This window comes from Schistocerca cancellata, chromosome 8, assembly GCF_023864275.1.
Source record: "Schistocerca cancellata isolate TAMUIC-IGC-003103 chromosome 8, iqSchCanc2.1, whole genome shotgun sequence".
NCBI lineage: Eukaryota > Metazoa > Arthropoda > Insecta > Orthoptera > Acrididae > Schistocerca > Schistocerca cancellata.
Window position 1 is genome coordinate 210193975 of NC_064633.1, and position 19473 is coordinate 210213447.

The 19473-nt window shown below is 37.7% G+C and overlaps 1 protein-coding gene across 3 annotated transcripts in view; it reads right to left on the reverse strand.

Annotated features, from left to right (window-relative positions):
* The window catches only part of LOC126095761 (outer dense fiber protein 3), a 116857-nt gene that overhangs the window by 13596 nt on the left and 83788 nt on the right, over positions 1-19473 (reverse strand). The window contains exons 3-7 of one of the 3 annotated variants that reach the window (XM_049910564.1): positions 8579-8639; positions 6864-6934; positions 3562-3738; positions 2861-2994; positions 205-339 (exon numbers count right to left, since the gene is read on the reverse strand). In XM_049910564.1, the coding sequence (XP_049766521.1) occupies positions 205-339; positions 2861-2994; positions 3562-3738; positions 6864-6934; positions 8579-8639 (578 nt within the window). Of the gene's footprint in view, positions 1-204; positions 340-2860; positions 3121-3561; positions 3739-6863; positions 6935-8578; positions 8640-19473 lie in introns of all 3 variants that reach the window. The other 2 variants (XM_049910562.1, XM_049910563.1) reach the window with 2 other exon arrangements.

The window sequence follows — 19473 nt, forward strand, 5'->3', positions numbered from 1 at the left end:
GTGCAGGTGGTCATAATGTTTTGGCTCATCAGTGTAAAATTCAATTATAAAATAAGAAAGGGTAGAAACAAATGTGTAAACATAGAAGCATTTTGCATTCAGCACTCAAGCACAGCAGCAAACCTGTCCCATTTATGTGTCAAAGCAAAGCCAGAAAATTGCACCCTAACCCACAGCAAGCACCCACTAAGAGTGCTACGTTACCTAGCAGGAGCCCCTCCTGTGGCCACAGAGTTGCAGCTTCTGCTCAGCCAGCAAATCAGCCCTCGATGTCCCCACATATGGGGAGTGCTTGATTCCAAACGAATGAGCAGGGGCCCATGGCCTGTTGAGGGTTACCTGGTGCAACCCGTTGCAGTTACATAGTTAGTCTTTAATATAACTGTCAGTGCTGATGGAACACATTTCCATACCTCATTCATCTCTGGAAATTTTCTTTTAATATTCCTTGTTCAAAAGCATTATTGCAAAAATTAGTACAAATTTATTCAAGGCAAGATTAGTGCAGTAAAATTTATCAGGGTCTACTGGCTATATACTGTGCTCTTTGATATCAACATATTTTGTACTTGTGGTTAAATCAATAAATGGGTTATTCAATAATACAATTACAAAAAAGCAATATACATTTGCACAGGGAATCAAATTAATTAGTTGCCTCTCAGATTGGTGTATTGTTATACTGTGCTGGTACTAAGTATTTGGTATTTCACTAACTGTTATAATAATAGTACAAAATTAATGTGATATGTTAACTAGTTCTGTATTTATTAGACTTGAAAATCACACTTCTAAATGAATATTGAATGTCATTTTAGCAATACAGCTTCACTCATGACGAATACAATGAAATGATGATAATGGAATTTATAACCTGAAAAGCAGGCACATGTGTGGAAGGTGGAACAATAAATTGATAATTGAGTTTTGAACAGTTCACATCTTTCACTCCATAAAATTTATTTGTAGGAATGAGTAGCCTATCTAGAACTTAATTATTATTGTGAGTGAGATTTAGTACCTCAGGCACATTGCTTTTTCTGTATTTGAAGGGGAGAGGATGTTAACACCTCACTGAAAAGAAAAGGAAGGCAGATAAGATTAATATCCTATCACCATCTATATCATTGAGAGGTGTAGCACTAGCTAAAAGAAGATGAAGAATGAAATTAGACATGGCCTTCCTGAGGAAATGATCCCAGTATTCACCTGAAGTGATTTAATAGAACCAAATAAAACTGATGATACTTAAACCATTCTGCTCTCAAATACTAGTCTATTGCCTTCACTATAGTGTCACACTGCTTGCTAATATATCTTTGACAGTAAGATTGTTAAAACCATACTACAAAATCAGCACTGAAAAGAATGAGAAGAAATTAAATTATGACATTCAGCACATACCTTTACCTAAGCTTATTTGGCATGTAGCAGAACATTCAAGTAATGAAGTATCAGTAGAACAACTTTCAAATGCAAATCTGTTTTTCTAATACTGTGCCAATCACTTTGTCTCTTCACAAGGAAGTTGTGTCTTTGGGGAATCTGGTGGTTTTACTTATTTATTTATTTTTTAAATTAAATATTTAAAACGTATGCTAAAATAGTGATACATGATGATTACATTAATTGTTCAAAGTCATTAGCAGGGATTGGCAATTAATTGCCTTCTTTATAAATATTAATAGAGTTCTTTAATTTTCCAACCAAGTAAGGTGGAACAGTTGTTAAGAAACTGAACTTGCATTTGGGAGGACAGAAGTTCAAATCCACATCCAACCATCCAAATTTAAGCCTTCTGTGGTTTCTTTAATTCACTTCAGGTTAATACCAGGCTAGTTCCTTTGAAAAGGCCCATAGTCAGTTTCCTTTTCTGCACTTCTCCAACCCCCCTAGAGCTCCACTTCTATTGACCTCATTTCCACTGGACATTAAATTCTTATCTTCCATCTGTAATTCTACACATTGTAAAAGGAGATCTCTTTGATTTAATACATAATATATTTGTTCATACACATTCTTGGACAATTATTCTCTGATAGTGTTTATTATGAACTACTGGCAGTTCCAGTTAGACAGTGATATTTACCTTCTCTGGTATACTGAAAAGTAAATGCTGAAACATAAGTTATGGGTCCCAACTAGTTTTCAGAAATGAACATTTTTCACATAATTAGATCTTTAAAACAATTACTGTACAGTGTTCTGTTTGAAGATTTCTGTGTGTGTGTGTGTGTGTGTGTGTGTGTGTGTGTGTGTGTGTGTGTGTGTGTGTGTGTGTGTGTGTGTGTCACAAAGGTTAATTCTTTCTTCATTGTGTTAAGTAATTGTTGGTTATGAATTAAGCTGCTGATTACTTATGTTTCTGTACAAAATCTGTGCTAGCTTTATGTGTGCTTGAAGCACATCTTCATTTTAGAAAATAAGCACATTTCATGAACTTTGTTACATTTGTTAGGTGACTCGAACCCCCAGTAGTGTTACTGAAATCACAGATAACTCTTAATTATAACATAACATACATCAAATGCTTGTGTTACTGATGGGTTTCCCTGTTTGTTAGAAGCAAGTGGTGACAAACAACAACAGACAGTCACTTATCAAACAGTGAGTTTTTACTTACCAAAACCATGACTATTTTGAATGAACTTAGTCATTTAGATAACTTGTTGTCTTTATACAATGTTCTCAGAAAGACACCTTGTATGAAGAATGCGTACTGTTATAGATGAATGACTTCAGTCAGTAGTAGTCATGGTTTCAATTAGTAAACAAACCACTGCCCTTCAATTGTGCCACTGATGTTGTTTATTTACAGTTAAAACATGTTTTCCTAAGGTGTTAGTGGTGTGCTGTTTACCTTCTCTGGAGAATGTGCCCCTGGCCCTGGCTTTTGTGTTGAGTCTGAAGGTAGCTGGTAACGTGAGCTGATGGAGTATGCTGGAGAACGTGCTTTGTAGTTTTCTGCCCGTGCATCGTTGTAGGTACCTGGGCCTGGCACAAGAATACGGTCATCAGTAAGTTCCTTCTGCCTCCCAGAAATGGTGAATGCTGGAGCCTGCTTTTTGTTACCCTCCTTTGTGGCACCCAACACTGTTGGAATGTTGTACACATTAGGAGCTGTAACAACAGAAAATAAAACTCCTTTATATTAATCTTCAGATAATGTTCCCGTGTTCTGCATCCGTAGAAATGATAGAAATGTACTGGAGCTAAGCAGGATCCCTTAAGAAAAATGGAACGCATAGACAAATAGCATGCTCTAGATTACAAGAAATAATAAAAATCAAATAAGTAATTTACCAACTGTTGCAGTCACTGGGAATACTACTTGGAGTTTTACTTACTGTGCAGCTTAGTCATGGAGTTTACTACATGGAATGGAAGGAAATTACTCAAAAAATGGAAATGTCAGTTGTTCTTGAACTGCCAAATTAAAAATGAACAATAATATATAGGCTATAACAAGTGTTAAAATTAATTTTTGGTGGCAATATAAATATTACAATTAATGTTAAGAAATAGCAGGATATTTAAGCCAGATATATAAAAACTACTTGCCTGGAGTAGTGCTAGGCTTCTCAACCTGAGTTTTCAGACCAAAAGTGTACTTCGGGGAGTTGTCAAGGACTACTTTTTCTGATTTTTCTGGATTGTAATCACCAGGAGCTGGTGTGTTGTCATGGCGTGGGTCCTTGGGGCGCCCATGAAGAGTGGCAGCTGGAGGACTGTCCTTTCCTAACAAACAAAGAGACATGAGAATATTAGTATTTTTTCTGTAAATCCCGACTGTTTTAAACTGCCAGACAGTTTTTGGTGGCATCTTATAAACAGCAGCTATTATTGGGTGTCTTTAGGGTAATTGTTCCTGTAAGAGTTACCATGTTTTATTCCTTACTATGATTCTTTAGAATAGAGGTACGGTAAGGTGTTTACTGTTTCCTTAATGCTGATTATGTCTGCAGTATAATTCCATTGATAGTCACATGTAGTCATATATATGGTACACTACCAAATTTTCATCGGCTCTCACAATGCAGTACACTTGACTGGAATGTTATGTGACTACAAGAAAATTGCATAAATGGGATGTGGAATCAACACAGCCATTCTGAATTCACATTTTGAGTGGAATAGTGTCCAAAATTAAGGTATTTTAAATAGTGGTAATCATTCAAATGATGAGGGACACAGTAGTGTCTGGACCTATCAAAAATAATTGCTTATCTTTCTGGAATTTTGTAGTATCTGACAGAAATTTGTGTATTTGATAGTAAATGTGGGAGTGATGTGATTTTATATGTGAGTGATTGTAGTTCTGTGCGATACAATTCTAGTCACTGGTTTTAGTATTGTGTACATTTCATTTCATTCCACGGCAGCAATTTGTAGAACAGAAAAGCAAACCACTACGACAAGAAGAGGTATTCTGGTAATGGCCCATTAGCTGTTTGTCAGCATAGGGCTTGGTATATGACTAACCCCTAGGCCATCCACTTGCAAATGAAAAATGTCTGTCTCTGGAGAACAACTGAAGCAGGTTAAAACAAATAAAGCAAAGGTGCCAGTGTAAAATAGCATCTCAAAGAGAACATAATCATTCTAGAAGAAACTTTCCCATGCCAAAATGCACATGATGGCTAAACAAAAAAATTCTTGTTGCCATATGTTTTTGGGAGAACTTGCTTGTTTGACGAACAAAGTGTCACCAAAAAGACCTAGTGAAATCCTTGATATTGTGTCTGGAGAATGTACCACAGATGATTCAATGAGAGGAAAGCATGAGATAAAGGAGAACACTTCACGACAGGATACACTTGTACATAGAGTTCTGTTCTGTGGCAGTCTTTGAAAGGTCAAGATCTTCTTTAAGATGGGCACTTATCATGTTTGTTACTGCCACTTGCTCCACACTTTGCTGCTACAGTGTTGTGGGTTTCCTGTAGATGCTCCAAAATTTGTTGTGCATAGCCAAGTACGCAAGGCACATGAGAAGAAGCTGTGGCTTCTGCACTTGTTACTACTTACTTCTACATGATGTACCATCAATATGTCCTGGAAGGAGGTAATCTATTGTCTTTCATAAGTCTTGTTCCTGTATAATGTGTGTTTCTAGAGTTGTCCAGGCAAATACCTTCAGATAATCTCACTCTCTGAGGAGCCAATAAATATTTGTTATTCTCCATCATTCACTTGCTGTAAAGCTTTTGTTGTACAGTTGTGCTTATTCACTCTGGTTCAATACAGATGCTTGACAACACTAATATTTCATTGCCTGGTATCTCACATTTCCATATTATGTTCCTTCATGTCTTCTTCAGGATGTCTGCACACTGTTGCAAAATTTAATTGGCATGTAGTAAGCAGCCTCCTGCTCAGATCAGTTTAACTAATTGAACCTCATTGCCTAAATTAACCCTATTACTTTTCCTAAAAAATCAAGATCCATAGTGCATTTTTTCAACAGAAATTAATGTGTATATATGGAAGAGGCTGCAGCAGATGTGAGACTATAGTATTACAACTGCATACCTAACAGTTTGTGGCAAATGTGTGGGTTGAGACTGTCTCAATCCGCAGTCTGTGGTGGTATAGACGCTGTCTCGGTATGCAATGATAAGCAACATAAAATGTGATTGTGATTGTTTCAGATGCTTCAGCTATCTTTGGTCTGGAAACACTGTTTGATACAGCTTTGCAGCCTTGGGCCCATTACAATTTGTGTGGCTATACATAACAATCATGTCTTCTTGCTCATGAAACGAATATCCTGTCATGTTTGAACAGGGCACTTTCAGTTAACTTATAACTTGTAGCACATGTACATAATGGACACATTGAAGACAAGTCTCCCTGCTGATACAATACCTTCTAGAATACAATGAGTGAAATGTGTGTGTAAGTAAATGGAGTTGTTGGGTTGTACCTGAAAAGCCATCGAATGTCAAATTTCATTAACAACTCAAAAACAAAGGATTTTTTTTACATATGTGTAAATGAACTTTCTTATCTTAGTAATAGATATTATTTTTTGGCAATTGTATTATATATTTCAGAACAGAATTCAGCCATTAGTTGCAAATATATTGTTACTTTGCTGTACTGATTTTGACAAATTAATCTGTATCTTCAGAAGTGTACAATTTAAGGGATATTACACATCTTTAGGCCTTGGCTATACAGTTATGTAAAGTATAAGAAGTGTTTTACAGAAAATTACTTAGTATTGGTTTAGCAGAAGTGAGTACTTTCTTCACAGAAGCATAATGCCATGATATGTCCAGAAATGAACATTTTTTTAAAAAAGTGTGTTGTATGCAAACTTCCTTATATACCTCAATTACACTTTTTATCTGCTTTTATATGGACGATGATGATGATAATAATAATTTTATTGTCATTTAGCCATTACAAAAATTGACAATGTCACACATATAACACAATATAACAAAACAGTGGGCTTGTTATTAGTGTCACACTATTATATTACAGTTGAAATATTAGTTTATTTCAGAGAATAGGTGGGTCACTAACTGGTATTCTGTGCTGCTAGCACAACAGCTTGACACATTCATGGATTTGATTAACATGCTATAAATTATTAATCTGTGTTTACAATAATCGCATTCAATATTTACATTTTTGAATACAGCATGGCAGTATGCAACTTGATTTCAATGATTAGGTAATTCTTAGTACATTGTAATCAGTTTAAAGAATTTTTTGTGATTTATTGTATCACTGTAGGCATCATAAGAAGTAATTAGAATGGGGAAGCACATCAAATCGTTATTTTCCTTTTTTTATTTCATCTGAGGATGGTGTGCTAAATGAACAAAGAAAATGTGTGATCAGAAACTTACCTTTTGCACTAAGACCAGTCACATTGTACTGGCCTGGTCCAGGACCTGCACTGTCATTCTTGCTGTTGTGCCTGAAAAAATTATCATGAAACATATAATCTGGGTGCTAATATGCAGAAAAGTAAACAACAAATCATATCATGAGCTGTGAATTGAAACATGTCAATTCTTCTGTAACATGTCCCAGTTCTCACAACAGTAATGAGGTGGAGTAATAGTTATAAGACTCGACTAAAACTGGGGAGGAGAAGCTCATGTCAGGGAATCTTCGTTTACATTTTCAGTAGCTTCTGTAAATCACTTTCGATGTAGGCAGGGATTATTGGGACTTTAACATCTAATTGTCCTTCCTGTTTCTTGTTTTAGGTTCTGAAGAAAGTTTATTATTATTTATTTAATCACTCATTTTTATATTATGTTGATATAATGATAATGCCATAAATAACAAGTTAACATAAAGTTAACTATGTGCTCTGAAAACCCAGTGACCTGTTCTGCAGGTGTTTGTAACAGCTGTCAGCTGCAGTTACCAGCATAGTGAAAGATGCTGTTTTAGCTCCTGTAGGACATAGACTACAAGCTCTGATCTCGTTGTTTCTAGTTTTGGAGGTACTGACCAAAGCACAAAGGACACTAGTTTGATTTACCTTTTATATGTGATGTGCAGTTGATCTTAATACTCGTTTTATTTCAACTGTTTCTTACTGTTAGCTACTTTATTGCTGTTGGTTTTGACATTAGGGACTCATTAATTAGAAATATGTTTTCTGTGACTTGTTAAGGATGTTAATGTCAAGTTAATTGTTGTCAGCTATATTTCAGTTTGAGTACCATATACTGCTAATCATTCAACTTTCATTTTATGGAAAAGTTAGTGAATTATTTGCTGATGACATAGTGCATTCCAAATTTTAGATGTATGCAAAAAAAAAAGTATTAGTTGACATGGTGAATTCTGAAAAGAAAAAAGTGGCACATTTCTCAATAGCATTGCTTTTAAGATAGCTTTATCATAACTTGAAAATTCTTTCTACATCATCACTGGCATATATTTTCTGCATTAATTCTTCTTCTCCAGAATCAATTTTCTCATCTCTGTAAATAAGAAAAACAAATCTACTTCTTTCATGAATGAATTTTCATTCTGGAGTGGGGAGTCCACTGATTTGAAACTTACTGGTAGATTAAAACTGTGTGGCAGACTGGGACACAAATCTGGGACCTCTGTCTTTCACAGGCCAGTGCTCAACCAACTGAACTATCCAGGCACAACTTGCCCTGAGCCAAGCACAACTCACTTTTAACCATGCTTGGATATGACAGCCAGTGGAGCACTTGTGTGCTATAGACAATGGTCATGGGTGCAATTCTTCATCTTACACACAGTTTTAATGTGCTGGTAAATTTAAAGAATACTTATTGTTCTTGCATAGTCAAAGATGTCATGAAGTCAGTGTTGGTTTGGCACAGTAATGTTGTATGAGCTATTTTCCTGTCAGAGATGGTCTGCCCTTGTAGGGAACTACCTCACTCAGTCAGTAATTGTAAACCTATGTTTTTACAGGAAGTGATCAATAACGAAATTTGGTGTTTCTCATACACACAAAACATTTTAGCTATACTATGTATGATAAATCAACTTATCAGTTTTATCCACAAAAATTAGCTTTCATAAAACCAGAAAATTGCACAAAATATGTTGTCAAAGTTATTACCTGCTGCCAAAGCTGAATGCCGGAGCACGTCCCCGTTTAGAATCAGGAACAGCAGAACCTCCTGCAGAAATAAAATAGCAATCATCAGTTTTAGAAAGGCTATCCTTCATTGCCTTGTCACTAAAATTTTGCTTCTTTAGTGCAGCACCTTTAGCTGCTGTGTTAATGAAGTGACTTTGCTTAATATTGCTATCAAAAACATTTTATTCTCTGGTCACACTAAAAACAATTGCAAATTTAAGATGGAAGGACTGATGTCAAGAATAACATACAATAATAACAAATATCATTTAAAAAAAAGACTAACAACTGCATGATATGCAGACCAAATGTTAAACCTAAATAGATACTTTTTTAAAAGAAATAATGATTGTTGACTGTATCCCATAATTTATTCTTACTCTCTGTTGCTCATTGACTAATGATGATCTTTTTTTGTTATGTTGCTAACATCAATATTAGGATATTTTCCTAAATTCAGATTATCACCTGTGGTTGTCGATCTAAAATTTCACCATAAATTTTATATCTTAAGTTTTTTACTGATTTCTCATGTGCCTTTTCATAGTTAATCATCTTACCCACAAATGAATATGAATGAGCTAATGTCTTGGTGAAAGTCAAGCACATCTAAAGTACTTTATTTTCCCCCTTCTGTCATTTCCAACATAAATGCTAATTTTGAGACCTGTTATAGTAAACCTATTTGGTTACTGCAGCTGCTTGTGTAGGACATTCTAGTGAAAAGATCTCCAAATTTATTTGTTAAATTAACGATCTAAAAATGACTAAGAAATTTATGCACTGTGTACCTCATAACTACATTACTTGAGAATAGTGTTAGTGTCTACTTTGTTGCAGTTCTCTCAAAAACAGCTTTGTGTTGATATGATAGGCAAGTAATTCTTGAAAAGCTATGCAAATGGTCAGCAGTATTCTACAAGGCACTTTGTACATCTAGCTGTTTGATTATTGTCTTGTTTGATATCATAGTGATATTCTACAACATTAAACAGTGAATGAGTTGCAAAACATATACATAACATAATAAATGCAGACAAGATTAAAAACAACAAAGATAAAATGGTGAAACTGTCATTTTACAACAATGCTGTGCAGCACATAGCATGGGGCAATTAAACTATTTTTGCAAAAAAGGAAATGTGGAGGTCAGTTACGTACCTGTCTTAATAATGGAGTCTTGTCTATGAGTAAAGAAGCACTCCAAATGGCAAACCATAGAACTTGCCCCAATGATATACACACTTTAGTATTAATGTCGCCAGGAATTCCTGTTCATTATTTAATATTTCGCTGTGATTTGTCATTTTTTTCTACTTAGGCTCTTGGGGTTCTAACTGACTTTTTCCATCTTTAAGCTGTCGTAAAATGAGCAAGTGACATCCACTTTTTGCAATAATTTCAATATAAATATCTGATTTTTTTCAGAAAGCACTGTGTTGTGTCTCTGTATGACACATAAGTGAAAGCCTGCACTCTGTGCACAAATTCAGTTTTGATGAATTTTAAAAGCTTTGTTTTGATCTTTGACTTCACACCTCTTATTTTTATGATATTGGATCGTTCATTCACTTGCTCTGTGTTTCGTGGATGTAAAGTTTGCTAAGTACCATATCTCATTGTTAACGTAGATGTACATAAGGAAATTATTGTTAACTTCTGTAATAAAATTTACATGCAGTTGCAACCACAGTTCATTCTGTGGCTAGGTGAAGCACCTCAGTCAAGGTTTCATGCACATTTTTTTCCCTCCACAATGTCATGTGAAATGGTTTTAACAGTAATTTTGATTAGCTGTGCAATCTTGCGAATGCTTGTCCTTGTCACTTATGGAAGGAGGAACACAATTTTAATTAGTATAAAAATATCAGAAATCACTCTTTACAGACAGTCTACACCTATATCTAGATTTTGTAAGCTGCTGAATGATATGTGGTGGAGAGCACCTAATGAACTACTATTACTTCCCCGCTTTGCTGTTCCAGCAGTGATTGGTGCTTGAGAAAAAAGACTGTTGATAACCTTCTGTATAAGCGCAGACCTCTTTAATTTAACTTTCACAATCTTTTTACAAGATATGTGTAGGCCAAAGGAGGATGCTGATTGACTCTCTTACTAAAGTAAGCTCTCAGAATTTTAATAGTGAAGCACACTACAATGCTGATGAATGACCTTGTTTGCAAATACATAGGCAAAGCTGCTTGCTTTATTGTTTATTTTTATTTGTGCTGGACTGGTATCAGGCTATAGGCCCACTTCAGCAGGTGTGTATTTTATTATTGTGCTCTCACGGAAATTCCATAATTTTTTAAAAAATTTTACTTTAATTCCTAATTGGTTTCGACCAAATCCTTGTTGTGTTACAGATGATGCAGTGATGAGGCTCATCTGTAACACAACAGAGACATGCTAGAAACCAACTAAAAATTCAGGTATAATTTTAGGAAGAATCTACAGATATTCTATGAGGGTACAAGAATAAATTATACAATCACTGAAGATTGGCATGTAGACCAGTAATGGTCCGCTCAAAATAAAAATGGACAATAAAACAAGTAGTCTTCTCCATATGCATACAATGTAGCTTCATAAAGGCTACAGTACTCTGTGAAAACAAAACACTGTGATGTAAAATACAACTATTACAGTGTCTGCCACTGGCGTTGGATGAGCATCTCTGTGGCATCTTTGCATGCACAAACGAACCAGTGATGAAACACTCTGTTTTCTGTGTATCTTCTGTATTTACTTTATCAATTGTACCTCATGAGTGTTTTAGTCTGAGGACTAGTATTTAAGAATCAGTCAAAAGATGGTTTTGTAATGTATACTCTTCATGTGACAACTACACTTTCCGAGGATTTTTCAAAAGAATATGTCTGGGATCTGCCATCAGTCAACTTATTTTATGCAGTTTATCCATTTGCAGTCACCCTGTACTCATTCTCCTAGATATTTAATGAATGTATTTCTGGAGATTTTTTGGCAGTTATGGAACCAAAAATAATTGTTATTTTTGCCCATTTACATACAATGCGTTCCATTTTTTTTATTTTTTATTATTTTGAAGGCCAATTGTCAATCCCTGCACCAAGCATATGTCCTTTGCAAGTCTCCCTGCGTTTAAGTAAGATTTTCTGGCATAGCAACTTTTGTATATTTATTAACAACATCCACAGACAGTCTCATGGAGTTTCTGCAGGGTCAGTTATGTTTATGGTGGAAAGTAATTTTCTTGACTGTAATGCCCCCTTGGGGTACACCCAATGATACTTTGTCAGAAGATCTCTCTCCATCAAAAACAATATGCTGTGTTCTGTATGGTAGGAACTCATCAGTCCAAAAGTCAAGGAATACGGCATCAAGCTGGAAGCAAGTATCTACCGTCTTATAGGTCTCATGGATTAATGCATCCTTCGTCTGTGATAATGGATCGTTGCTGTACACACACTTTGTTTCATCAAATGGGATGGTCCAGTGGTAGGACTGGACAAACACTCGGGAGGGCAATGGTTCAGATCACCATTTGGCCATATGCAGAGGTGGCTTCTTTCTGAATCTACATCTAATTGTGTATAGTGGAGGGTACTTCTATTAGCCCTATCTGATCCTCTCCCTCTTTTCCTGTTCCATTCGTGAATAGCATGTGGGAGGAATGACTGTCAGTATACCTCCGTAAGAGATCTAATTTCTCTGATTTACTGGTCATAATCATTTTGTGAGGTGTATGATGCAGGAAGTAACATGTTTTTCAACCCTAAACCCAAAAATACTCTCTCAGAATTTCGGTATTATACACTGGGTGATACACAACACCCCTCACAATCTTCCACTGGAGTTTGTTAGCAGCTCTGTAAAGCTCTTGCGCCAGCTAAATGAGCCCATGACAAAAAACTCTGCTCTATGTTGAAAACTCTGTCTCGTCTATTAATCCAATTTAATAAGTGTCCCAGACTGATGGCCAGTACTCAATCGGTCGAACAAGCACAAGCAATTTCTTTCGTGGATGAACAGTGTTTCCTAAAGGTTTTTCCAATTATTCTCAATATCTGCTCTTTCTTCAATTTTTTTTTGTGTGGTAATTTCATTTTAGATCGCTCCAAATGATAACTTGTAGGTTTTTTTTTTTTCAGTGGTTACTGTTTCAAGTGATTTATCAACAATGAGTTTCATTTATTTACGAGTACTTTCTAGATCAAATGCCGATCCCTGCACCAATTATCGAAACTCTGCAGGTCTTCCCTGCAGTTCGCTAGTCTTCTGGCGTGCTTTCCTTCCTATACACATCTCCATATTACGCGAAAGATCATTTATATATAGGGTGGTGCAGAGCAAGTTGTGCTGAGAAATAAACTGTTAAGAAAAAAAAATCGATGTGTTGTACTGCTACCATTGAAGTTAGTCAATCAGGCAGTTGCGCGCAAAAATTCAAGCGACTAGGCAGACGAGCTATAATTAGTGTCAGTTGTCCGCATACAGTAGATGATAGTACTCGAGACTGCTCAGCCTATGGCTCACGTTCGATCCTTACTACAGTCCCATGTCTAAGATCTGTATCGCTCTATTATTTGGCTTTTGGAAACCAAATGAAGAACACGTTTAGCAACACCGTCTCTGGCGGGCCACTTGAATTTGTGCACAACGGCCTGATTGGCTAACTTCAGTACTAATTAACTCGGAAACCGAGCAACGTATCGAATGTTTTTCTCGACAGTTATTTCTCAGCATTGCCTACTCTGCAACACTATCGGACGAGAGTGTGGTCGCAGTGCGTCCGATCTCCTTCGATAGTTTTTTGCGGTGTCAAGGAGTTTAGGTTAGGTTAGAATCTGTTCTCTGTAGGAAGTAGGTTAGATTTTAACATCCAAGGGTGGAATGGCTACCACAACGCCTCTATGCTACAGTGCGGCTTTTGCTATTAAAAAGATGCCGAATGCATGTGAATGAGCAGTGTCTATCTCTAACATAACGTGGCACGTACTGTACACTGTGTTCTCAGTTCTGGGAACTACCAGACGAGTTTTAGGAATGTATGAGAATCATTCTGTTATATACTCGAGATGGTTCGTAGTGACCTTGAAAAGCAAGATTACAAATCCTCTGTTTTCCTGCATTTATATCAGGTTATGAGAGATACTTCAGTTAGCTTTCAATGACTGTCATTGAGCATACGTGTGAAAGAAAGAGTTTCGAAGGTAAGCTGACACCTAAAGCACTGAAAAGCAGAAGCCACTTCATGTAACAGAATCACCGTCGTACTGGTAAAGAAGCGTATGTTATGTTATGTTATGTGGTTTATTCATCTCATTACATACAATTTTCAAATCATTTGATTTGATGTACAGGAGACATGTCAAGGTTTACAAAACAGTAATAATAATTTGTAGACTGCTAACGTCCACCTATTACAACTGGAAAAAGACCCTCTACAGTAACTTTAAGCATAGTATACACCATTCTCCTTACTTAAAGAAATTATTTTTTGAGGTTATAACTCACGCCTAAAATTTTCGATAGTGATATTGTCCACTTGTGGTTTTCAATAAACCTGTGACTTCAGTCCATAGATTCCGAACTATGTCCCAATCATGATATTTTTCGTTCTCAGGATGCCACAAACTACTCCTTTGACTAAGCTTGTCAGTTTCTCACAGTCCACGTTTCGTGTTGTGCGGGCAATTTGACCGAAGAAAACAAGCTGATTTGAATATCACCGATTGTCGTCCGAAGACTATGTTCGGGCGATCAGATTGGCTACATTGCGACCGCGCGCGTAGTGACGTATTGATTTGAAAAGATCGGCCGTCACCTGCCGATGTCGGTCGTCGTCAGAATCCACCGATATCGTTGCCACTGTTACCGCAGCCTTATGTTTCTCAGACCATTTCTGGCTACCCTGTAAGCTGTAAACAGTAACGTCCTTTCATATTTTCTTGGGGTTCTCCTGAAAATACCTCCACATCTGACGATTTTGTTTCGTTAAGAGCGACGAGTTGACTTACATTTGCAAGGAAGTCTTGAAGCCAGTCGCAAACCTGATCCGGTACTCAGTAAGCTCTTTTTTTTCTTTTTTCTTTCACTGAACGGCATTTTAGGACGGTGTCAAATGCCTTCCAGTAGCCAAGGAACACGGCATCTTCCTGAGCGCCGTTTTCTACAGCTCTATAGATCTCGTGGGGGAACAGAGCGAGCTGTTTTTCCAAAGATCTCTGTTTGCGGAACCCATGTTGATTTTTATAGAGGAGATTTTCGTTCCCCAAACAGGGCCTAACGCGGGGGATTGTACTTAGTGTATGATGACTTCGTCGTAGAGGGGATGTTAACTTCTTGTCTTCTTTCGCACCCTTTATCATTTTATACGCTTCCTGTGCTGTTTTCTCACATTTGAAACGAACATTACTGCACACTGTGTCAGTGAGCAGCAGTGACTGACGCGACGCGCAGCCACAAGAAATGTCCTTCGCCACTCAGAGCAGGCTCCAAACGCTGGAGGAAATAACGGTCATTTGGCAAGACTCCCGTGATGTAGCACCTCTGAGCGTTCAGAGGTAGGTAGCACTGGCGGTTCTTCACTGGAGAGCTTTACATTCGCAGTGTATATGAGTAGTTCTCCGTCTCGCACTTCTTCCGTTGACGCGTTTGAAACGTCAATACATGGTGTAAAAGAAAAAGAGGCTTTTGCCACGCACTTTAAACTGATTTCCGAAGTACATCTACATCTACGTGATTACTCTCCTATTCACAATAAAGTGCCTGGCAGAGGGTTCAATGAACCACCTTCAAGCTGTCTCTCTACCGTTCCACTCTCGAACGGCACGCGGGAAAAACGGGCACTTAAATTTTTCTGTGTGAGCCCTGATTTCTCTTATTTTATCGTGATGATCATTTCTCCCTATGTGGGTGGGTGCCAACAGAATGTTTTCGCAATTGGAGGAGGAAACTGGTGATTGAAGTTTCATGAGAAGATCCCGTCGCAACGAAAAACGCTTTTGTTTTAATGATTGCCACTCCAATTCACGTATCATGTCTGTGACACTATCTCCCCTATTTCGCGATAGTACAAAACGAGCTGCTCTTTGTACTTTTTCGATGTCATCCGTCAGTCCCACCTGATGCGGATCCCACACCACACTGCAATACTCCAGAATAGGGCGGACAAGAGTGGTGTAAGCAGTCTCTTTAGTAGACTTGTTGCACCTTCTAAGTGTTCTGCCAATGAATCACAGTCTTTGGTTTGCTCTACCCACAACATTATCTATGTGGTGGTTCCAATTTAGGTTATTTGTAATTGTAATCCCTAAGTATTTAGTTGAATTTACAGCCTTCAGATTTGTTTGACTTATCGCGTAATCGAAATTTAGCTCATTTCTTTTAGTACTCATGTGAATAACTGAGCACTTTTCTTTATTCAGGGTCAGTTGCCACTCTTCGCACCATACAGGTATCTTATCTAAATGATTTTGCAAGTCATTTTGATCATCTGATGACTTTACGAGACGATAAATGACAGCATCATCCGCAAACAATCTAAGACGGCTACTCAGATTGTCTCCTATGTCATTAATATAGATCAGGAACAATACAGGGCCTATAACACTTCCTTGGGGAACGCCGAATATTACTTCTGTTTTACTCGATGAGTTTCCGTCTATTACTACGAACTCTGACCTTTCTGACAGGAAATCACGAATCCAGTCGCACAACTGAGGCGATACTCCGTAGGCACGCAGTTTGGCTAGAAGACGCTTGTGAGAAACGGTGTCGAAAGCCTTCTGGAAATTTAAAAATATGGAATCGCTTTGACATCTCGGGTCGGTAGCACTTATTAAAAAATGATTCAAATGGCTCTGAGCACTATGGGACTTAACTGCTGAGGTCATCAGTCCCCTAGAACTTAGAACTACTTAAACCTAACTAACCTAAGGACATCACACACATCCATGCCCGAGGCAGGATTCGAACCTGCGACCGTAGCAGTCGCGCGGTTCCAGACTGCAGCGCCTAGAACCGCTCGGCCACACCGGCCGGCTAGCACTTATTACTTCATGAGTATAAAGAGCTAGTTGTGTTTCACAAGAACGATATTTTCTGAATCCGTGCTGACTATGTGTCAATAAATCGTTTTCTTCGAGGTACTTAATAATGTTCGAATACACTATATGTTCCAAAACCCTACTGCAAATCGACGTTAGTGATATATGCCTGTAATTCAGCGGATTACTCCTACTTCCCTTTTTGGGTAATGGCGTGACTTGAGCAACTTTCCAGTCCGTAGGTACGGATCTTTCTGTGAGCGAGTGGTTGTATATAATTGCTAAATATGGAGCTATTTTATCAGCATACTCTGAGAGGAATCTGACTGGTATACAATCTGGACCGGAGGCCTTGCCTTTATTAAGTGATTTAAGCTGCTTTGTTACACCGAGGATATCTACTTCTATGTTTCTCATCTTGGCAGTTGTTCTTGATTGGAATTCAGGAATATTTACTTCGTCTTCTTTGGTGACATGTTCAGATATATTGACATAATGAAGCCGTCGGTTATGCATTGCATTGTTGTCCATTCAGTCCTAAGTCATGTAATTTTGGCATTTCAATCCATAAAAGGAACATATAATTTTGTGTGAAATTCCCAAATCTACTTTTGTAGAATTCAGTATTCGTACATTCTGCGTAGGCCTAGTGCAATATGTGTTCACTAATCATCATGTTGGGATTCATATGAGGACCTGAAGTGGAAAACGTTCCTATTGCCAAACCTAAATTTCTCATGAGAATGAAAAACGACGTATCTCGGTTCGTTGATAACTGATTTGTGTCCCAAAACTGAGAAGGTATTCTGATACCACAGAATTATTATGTTTGCTGCAGCACCGGAAAAAATAATGAGACAAATTAGAAAATTACTTTTAAACAGGGGCACTGCAGTAGCGTGTTTCAGACAGCGAGGAGGAAGTGGAGATAGTGTTTAATGTCCCACCGACAACGAGGATTAGAGAGCACAAGCTCGAATTAGTGAACGATGGGGAAAGAAGTCGGCCGTGTCCTTTCGAAGGAACCATCCCGGCCTTTGCCTAAAGCGATTTAGGGAAGTCACGGAAAACCTAAATCAGGATGGCCGGATTTGGTTTGAACCGTCGTCCACCCGAATGCGAGTCCAGTGTGCTAACCACTGCGCCACCTCGCTCGGTCAGCAGACAAAGACTTTCAATTAAGATGTCCTCGCCCTGCACAGGAATTACACAACAAATACTAGTGCAGGATGTGACGCATGATCGACGACATGTGGAACTTTGGGTCTGCCCGTGAGTCGTTCACGGCCAGCCAAAGCGTTTAAGGTGGCCGTTCGCGATAAGCAGGAAATGCTGGTTCGAGTGCTGGTCTGGCACAAATTTTCATTGTCGTTCCATTATACAACTGACGGCTGACCGTATTCGCAATTGCGAATATGTTTCGTGTAACTTTCTAAGTGTCTTACCAGGGAACTGACTGGCACTAAATATCAGTAAGACAGCTTTTGCAGAGAAGAAAACAGCAACCAGCCACTGTTAACAATGCTATTTATTTGCACAAATAGCGTCGTTACCGGCATCGAACCGACAGGTTCACCTTCAGTTTTTTTTTTTTGTTTTTTTTTTTGTTTTTTGTGGGGTTTAAGGGCGCTCAACTACTGAGGTCATTAGCGCCCATCACCTTCACAGATGGCTGTTAAAGTTTGTATGACATTTGTTATTGCGTGCATTAATTGTTGTTTGCCTTTTTCGAACAACTAATGTTCTTTTTTTCCCAACAGATAATTAAGCAACAATAAATGTGAAATAAACGTGGACAGCCCTCTGAAGATGTTTTTCGCTCCTGCAGTATCATGTCCTTTATACACGTATAATTTAATTTTGTGTGTATAAGTTCTGTACTGTGTAGGTACGATTCGTTCAGTAAACTGTAAGTTGATACTTCTTCATAATCAAACTATCATTATGTTACAGTCCTTCTGTATACCAACGTGTGTCTTCCTACAGCGAAAAAACAATAAAAAATGTGTATGTTATATCAGCAATTAGAGTCCACGTTATGTTTGTACTGAAATGTGTCCCTCGTTCAGTGACCACTATTTACATTGCAGTTTGACCATTCTTATGTCCTTTTCCGACACAGCTGCACCACATCATAGTAAACATAAACCACTAACTACTGCAACATATTGGTACTTATTGTTAGCACGAGCGATGAGAATTTGATTAAATAATAAGGGGATATTCAATGTATACAGAGAAGGGCAGCACGAATGGTCACAGGTTTGTTGTTTAATTCGAGGGAGAGCGTCACAGAGATACTAAAGGAGCCGAACTGGAAGACTCCTGAGGATAGACGTAAACGATCCCGAGAAAGTCTATTAACAAAGTTTCGAGAACCACCTTTAAATGATTACTCTAGGATAATGCTATAACCCGCTACGTATCGCTCATATAGGTACCATGAGAATAAAATTAAAATAATTACTGTACGCACAAAGGTATTCAAACAATCATTCTTCCCACGCTCCATACGCGAATGAGCAGGAAGAAACCGCAATAACTGGTAGAATGGGACGTATCCTCTCCCACGCATTTCACGGTGGTTTGTAGAGTACAGTTGTAAATACATACGTAGAAACCCTGCTTACTGTCGTGAAAGAAGATTATGTGCGTTGGTAACATTTTTTTAAAAGTTTTAATGGTTCGATTCCTTGTACAGAAGGATCTTTCGTGTACGTTAGTTGTTACCAGTTCATGGGCTGACAAACCGAAAATCGGTTGGTGCTGAATAGACATTGTGGAACAAAATGCTTTTTATTTTCTTTGCATCCTTAAATATGTAAATGTTCTACTGATGGA